At 51.3% G+C, this 7,201-nt stretch overlaps 1 protein-coding gene across 2 annotated transcripts in view; it reads left to right on the top strand.

The window, feature by feature from the left end:
• The first annotated feature begins 1,719 nt into the window (after positions 1-1,719).
• LOC110300732 (protein ADP-ribosylarginine hydrolase-like protein 1) overlaps positions 1,720-7,201 on the top strand; it is a 29,617-nt gene continuing 24,135 nt past the window's right edge. For both annotated transcript variants that reach the window (XM_029480984.1, XM_029480985.1), the window contains exons 1-3: positions 1,720-1,903; positions 4,490-4,615; positions 5,048-5,188. In XM_029480984.1, the coding sequence (XP_029336844.1) occupies positions 1,771-1,903; positions 4,490-4,615; positions 5,048-5,188 (400 nt within the window). In that variant the 5' untranslated portion in view covers positions 1,720-1,770. The remainder of the gene's footprint in view (positions 1,904-4,489; positions 4,616-5,047; positions 5,189-7,201) is intronic.

Below are 7,201 nucleotides of genomic sequence, written 5' to 3'. Positions count from 1 at the left end.
TTTCTTGTTTATATTCCAACCTGAAAAGATGAGTGCCTGTGGCTGCTGGATTTCTTATGGCCCTCCTTTCACTCTGAGAAAGCTTGGTTTCAGTTGAAGGCGGAGATTTCGCACTATCTGATCTCATAATAATTGTTTAAGAGGGACCAGGGAGAGCCAGGCTGCCAGAATAGAAGAAGAAGCTGCTGCCATTTGTAAGCAGATAGCACCGGAAAACCAGTGCCAGCCGCTCAGACCTGCCTCCCAGCAGGGGTTTGCAGGCAGATGCAGCTAATTTTATTCCTGTAGGGTTGCCACATGAAGTCTGGCTGCGACTTAGGGAGCTCCCTCCTCCAAAACAAAGTTCGGCCCATCCTTCCTCCTGCCCCAGTTCCAAGCTAGGCATGAGCCCTGTAAGGAAGGAGAAATGGAGGGTTTGACTGTGTTCCAGGTGCACTGAGAGCAGGGCAGGGCAGGGCAGGGCAGGGCAGGAGAGAGGCTCTTTCTCCAGGAGCTCACAGCCGTGGGTAAAGCTCTGATCCCATCAGTGAGCAGTCAGGCACTTCACTCCACTTGGCAACAAGGGAGTCTCAGAGGTTTCCAGCCCTCTCTGCTCTGGCACAGGTCATTACCAGTCCCTCGCCATGCCCTGTTCTTCTCTAACCACCCAGCTCTCAGCAAACACAGGTCAGCATGGCCAGTGAAAGAACCAGAGCTTGTCTCCTAGTGGCACTTTATCCTAAGCACAGCTGTGGCATAGGACAAAAACCCAGTGGTGGCCTTGCAGGAGCACACGGAAGATCATAACTACAGCCTCACCAGGTACCAGNACTCCCTCCTGCTCTTCAGATGGTCACACATGCTGGACTCCACTGACCTTTTATCCACCAACCTGTGGATTAACTTAGTGACCAAAAATCTCTGGCTCTGCTGTCAAAACCCATGTGTTCTGGCCGTGGCAGTCTTCCCTGGAGAAAATGGTGGTTGCTCTGGAGCCCGTGAGGTAGAAATGAGCGCCATGTTGGCTCAAGGTGGGGCTTCAGGATGGACTAGCTCTTTTCATCCCTGTGCCCCATGATCTTCAGTGTTTGGACCCACTCTGGTCCCCCAGATGCACTTCAGAGGACTAGAGCACGTTTGGCAATAGCAGCCACGCAGAACCCTGGTTTCCCAAGGGGATGATGGGTAATTGGGAACTAAGGCTCAGTGAAATCATCCTGTCTCCCAGTGTCCACTGCTCTGCATGGTACAGTTTGATATAGTTTGTCTTAGTGAGAGTTTTACTTCTGTGAACAGACACCATGACCAAGGCAAGTCTTATAAAGGACAGCATTTAACTGGGGCTGGCTTACAGGTCCAGAGGGTGGAGGAGACAGGGCAGCATCTAGGCAGGCATGATGTAGGCAGAGCTGGGAGTTCTACTTTTTCATCTGAAGGCTACTAGTGGAAGACTGGCTCCCAGGCAGCTAGGACAAGGACATTAAAGCCCATGCCCACAAGGCCACGCCACCCAACAGTGCCTCTTCCTGGGCCAGGCATATGTGTTATTCTAAGTAGTTGAGACTGTTAGTAGAAATGAAGGTGGTGGGTGTTCCCTAGACCCTTGGGACAGCAGAATAGGGTAACGGGCAATTAGAAGTCTAAAGTTTACCCAGGTGGCAGGGGAGCAGGGGAGCCATGGGTGGAACCTGTTCCTACCCCCCGCCCCTCCCATACTCGCTGCCACGCTGAGATCTGTCCCCCACCCCTCCCTCCACAGACTACTGGTGCCTAGACGACCTGTACCGAGAGATGGTAAAGCGCTACGTGGAGACGGTGGAGACGCTCTCAGAACATCGGCCAGATCCTTCCACGATNGAGGGCTGCTCCCAGCTGAAACCGGATAACTACCTCCTTGCGTGGCATACGCCCTTCAGTGAAAAGGGTCAGACACCTCTCTGTTCACAGAGCTGCAGTTAGGGACCCTGTGCGTGTGAATGCCGCCAGCCCNTCCCGACACTTGGTGTGGTATTCCCATCCGTCTGGATCAGACGGATCCTTTGACAGATGGGGCATCCCCTGTGAGCTATCCCAGCTTGCTTGAGCATCTCTTAAAGATGCTGTCCACTCGACATCTTGCCATCTCCACTTTCCTTTAAGGACTATTTTCTGCTGCCTTTCCTTGAAGCTTATGTTTTGGTATGAAGTGCCGTCTATGTTCATGTCTCCTGTGTTCTATGCCATCTTCATGGGACACAGCATATAGGCAGCCCCAGCTCCCACCTCTCAGAGCCTCTCCGCCTCTTGTGCCTGTCTTGTGCTGGTACCCCTTTATAATAGTGAGCCCACAGATCTGCATTTGCCCTGAAGGGAACAGAGTGCACATGCTCCACTGTGGGTACCACACTGTCAGCCCCGCCTCCCCAGCTCCATCAATCTGGGGACCTGGGCTCACTCTTCCCAAACCGAAGAGGAAGTGCTACGACTTAGGATGTCTCGGAACTAAAGGGCAGGAGAGCAGCAGAACACTTGTGGCAGAACCAGGTCAGACACTGATACCCTAGGTAGGCCAAGAGAGAACAACCCAGGTCCGATAGAAGACGCAGTGAGAGCGGTATAGATGTCACCAGCAAGAGAGATCATCTGAAGGAGTCATGACTAAGAGTAGCAGTTTAAGCAAGTATAGCAGGAGTACTATTCTGTCCTCATTTCTGCTACTGGGATGAAATACCCCAGATGAAAGAGGTTTAGAGGGGAGGGGGGTTATTTCAGCTATGATTTCAGGTTACAGACCATCATCACAGAGAAGTCAAGGCAGGAACTTTAGTCAGCGAGTCACCACACCCACAGTCACGAGCAAAGAGAAATGAATGCATGTGCTTGCTTGCTTGTGCACAGCTTGATTCATCCACTTTTCAGTGTTCAGGATCCCTGGCTAGGGATGGTGNNGCCCACAGTGGACTGGGTTTTCCTACATCAATTAATTTAATTAAGACAATCCTGCCTGATATGCCCATAGACNAACCCAGTGTAGACAGTCCCTCGNTGAGACTCTTGCAAGGTTTTCCTGATTGTGTCATGTTGACAAAACTGACCAGCACAGCTACCAACCAGGAAAACCTCAGGGTCATCACTGCGGTACATGAGGAGGCATGCAGAGCTTCCTTCCAGGCAGGGCAAATGTGGCACAAACTCTCCAGAAGAAAACCCAGTATTATCTGTCAGAACTACTTAATGAGAGGTTAAGGTGGTTTTTTTTTTCTTTAAAGATTTATCTATTTTATGTATATGAGCACACCATTACTATCTTCAGACACACCACTTCAGGCACTGGATTCTATTATAGATGGTTGTGAGTCACGATGTGGTTTCTGAGAATTGAACTCAGGTCCTCTGGAAGAGCAGTCAGTGCTCTTAATCACTGAGCTGTCTCTCCAGCCCCCAGAACTACTTAATGAAAACACATTTTGAGCTGACATTCCATTTCTAAAATCTTAAAGACCCATTAAAGTGGCATAGTAAAGCAGGGGAGCAGAAATGTGTGAGGGTGACCCTTGTGCCATCAGTTGTACTAGCAAAAGCCTGCAAGCACCCGGGGGTCCCTCAGTAAGAGAATGGGAAAGTTAATTGTATTTCGATGCAATGGAGTGTCATATAGATGTTTAAAACCATGAAGTAGATCTGTGTGAGGAGATGTGGATATTCTTGGTTATAGATTGGTAGGAAAAAAGCAGGATTCCAGGACTGGAGAGATGGCTCATCAGTTAAGAGCACAGGCTGCACTTCCAAAGGTCCTGAGTTCAAATCCCAGCAACCACATGGTGGCTCACAACCATCTGTAATGAGATCCAATGCCCTCTTCTGGGGTGTCTGAAGACAGCTAGTGTACTTATGTATGATAATAAATAAATCTTTAGACCTGAGTGAGTGAGGCCAGAGCAAGCAGAGGTCCTGAGTTCAATCCCCAGAAACCACACAATGGCTCACAACCATCTGTACAGCCTCAGGGTTCTCATATACATAAAATAAATNAATTAATTNAAAAAATAATGCAAGATTCTAACCACTCCCCACAGCTGTATCTATGGAAAGGCCGTGCATGTGGAGAGAGTTCATAGGGTGTACACACAGGAGACTTCTCAAAGGACAGCAGAGAGCCTTCACAGCAGAAATAAAGAATATAAATGTTTTGATGTATGGAAGCGCAGCACATACGTGAAGTGCCTGAGGAGGAGGGCAGAAGGGACTCTACGTCTGATTCAACGCTGCTTCAGTTGTGCCCTGAGTCAAAGCATATCATGAGACTGACCTGGGCCAAGAGAAAGTCTGTTTTCAGGGGGCTAAATAACTCTGCTTTCGTGCTACCTGACCCCAGATCTCCTTTCTCTTGCCCAGGGCTCCGGTGGCCTTTACTGCTCACTTGTCTCCTTTACTGATTCTCCAGTGTTCCTTAGACCTCATACTTCAGAAATGTAGGACTCCCACAGGTCATGGGCACAAACCTGAGCTCAGGTGTCTATCACCCATGTAGGTTCAGGATTCGGAGCTGCCACCAAAGCGATGTGCATTGGAATGCGGTACTGGAAGCCAGAACGGCTGGAGACGCTCATCGAAGTCAGTATTGAGTGCGGTAGGATGACCCACAACCACCCTACAGGTAAAGCACTGAACGGGCACTGAATGGGGGCAAGCCTGATGCGGGCAATGATCCGCTTGAAGTGGGATCAAGTGTGGTTATGTTGGGGAAGCCATGCAAGGGGGAAATTCCCATGGTTCCTGTATCACTCACACCAAAACAAAAGAAATAGGGGTGTATATCTTGAGAGGAAACTGGGCTCTAGGCTAATGAGGGGTCCCAGTCAGTTCTGTGGGCTGACGCCTTTCTCCACAGCCTGGCCTGTACTATGTGCCTCTCTGCTTAGTCTCTGGGCTCTGTAGCAGCCCTGAAAAGGTGCCTTGCCTGTCATACAGAGGGAGAGGCAGAACCCACAGCTCTAGATGTGGGTTTGTACCCANGGGGTGTTTGTACTCAGAAAGCCACTGGCCTGGGTGAGCAGAGCTGACTCTCTCTCTTCCTGATCCCCTCTAGGTTTCCTTGGGTCCCTGTGCACAGCACTGTTTGCCTCCTATGCACTACAGGGAAAGCCGCTCGTGCAGTGGGGAAGAGAGATGCTGAAGATGCTTCCTCTGGCTGAGGAGTACTGTAGGAAGACCATCCGGCACATGGCAGGTGAGCCGGACTTCCTCCTGCCCGAGCGTCTTCCGCTCACCCAGAGCATATGCGCTCACACTCAAACTCAAGTCCCGCACCCGCCACCCAGCAGCGATGGCTGTGCTGCCCCAAAGGCAATGCCTACAGAAGCCTTGGTCAGTTCCAGAACGTCCTCACCTGGCAGAGGGCAGACACTGCTCCAAGTAGCATCAGGACCTCAAGGAGAACAAAAGCCTTATGAGAGAGAGCAGCTTCTTCCCCATTACCCTGAGGTCTCAGAGACGGACACCCTCTGCCCCTCCAAGCAGACACCAAGTGTCTGGTGCAGAAGGGGAATTAATCCGCCTACATTTCACACAACCCCACCCTAACCTGGACTTGACTGAAGAGATGTNTCCCATGGCACACACTTCCATCCCCACGCCATGAGTCCCCAGAGACCACGAAAAGTGCGTGATCTGGAGGTCTCTATCTGTCCTCATTAACCCAGGGCCTGTCAACCTTTTGGATATGGCCATCCTGTTTCATCAGACATCCCAGGAGCACTGTGGCTTCCAGGGTCTGACTCACAAGGAGCAAAGTATGCCCCACCCTCACCTGCTTGGCTCAGGAGTGCTGCTGGACAGGAGACATAGACACAGGGGCCTGAAGGCAGGACNAGGCAACTCAGTGCTCACTCTTCAGGCCACTGAGTATACACGGAACACACTGTCACCCCAGAGCTGCTCTACACGCTCCGAGGGATGTGTGAGTGGGTAGTGTAGATGGCTTTACGTGTCTGCCCGTGCACCTAGTAGGAACAAACTTTCTAAAATAAGCCACCAGGGTGTCCTGGGAGAGGGGAGGCTGGGAGCACAGGGCCAGGGTTACAGCTTCTCCGAGACAGCATGAAGCTGAGTGGCTCCTGAGCAGTCCCAAGAGTCACCACCAGAAGGGGGGGGCATGTTCTAGAGGGTTCCAGAATAAGGACACAGGACACACAGAGGACACCCACTTGGCCTTAGCCCTGGGGGAAATGGGGCCCAAAGGATGACGCCAGGCATTCGAGCTAGCTCATCTCTGAACTGTNCGACCTTCACTTACTTCGCCTCCAAGGAACATTTATACCCTTTAATTTTTTGCTTAATCTATCATTCCCTGGTTCCTCTGACTCGAATGTCCCCCGAAGTTCCTCCAATGCTACCCACAGTAGGTGGGCTGTTTCTCTCACCCAAGCAGGTTCACCAGCCCCCCCCCAAGACTGGAAGGTAGTTGCTGTGATAGAGTAGAACCTTACAGTGCAATGTTCACATTGCTAAGGGACACCCTAGACACCCAGGAGTCCAGGTGGCTATTTCTGAAGTGTGCCATTCATGAGGGGTAGGGGGGGGCATGAGGCTGAGAACAGAGTCCACTGCCAGGCCATTTGGAGACATAGCTGTTTCTAAGAGGTGACCCCAGAGAAACAGTCCAGCTATGCCTGTGTGATTTTACGTTTGCTTAATCCAGGGCCTTAGGAGTTTCTTCGACACAACACTTTGAATAGACCCTAAGCTCACTCAACAACTGCTCCGTAAACACCCTTGAAGGGTGTCTGGTGATGGAGAGTGTCTGGTGATGGAGAGTGTCTGGTGATGGAGAGTGTATGGTGATGGAGAATGTCCGGTGATGGAGAGTGTCCGGTGATGGAGAGTGTCCGGTGATGGAGAGTGTCCGGTGATGGAGAGTGTCCGGTGGAGCCTCTCTAGGTGTGAGAGGCAGCTGAAAGAATCAGACAGACTTTGCCGGTCCTGGCTCTGAGTCTGGAAATCTCCCTCCCGAGCGCCTCAGGCTATCGCCTCCCTGAGAAGGGAGCAGAGCTAGGGCCAGTGCTGGCCCGCACAGGCCTTTTGCCTCTAGTGGTATTCAGGCAGGCAATCTTTTAGCTTTGTGAGGCCCAGCAGGTCCAGAGTCCCAATGTTCTCATCCAAGAGGCTGTCCTAGCCTCCGCCCTCTGCTGTCCAGCCATAGACAGAAAACAGGTTCTGAATCTTTACCTTCAGCTATGCCCCC

Source organism: Mus caroli, chromosome 8 (assembly GCF_900094665.2).
Source record: "Mus caroli chromosome 8, CAROLI_EIJ_v1.1, whole genome shotgun sequence".
Lineage (NCBI taxonomy): Eukaryota > Metazoa > Chordata > Mammalia > Rodentia > Muridae > Mus > Mus caroli.
This window is presented reverse-complemented; position numbering and strand designations above follow the sequence as displayed.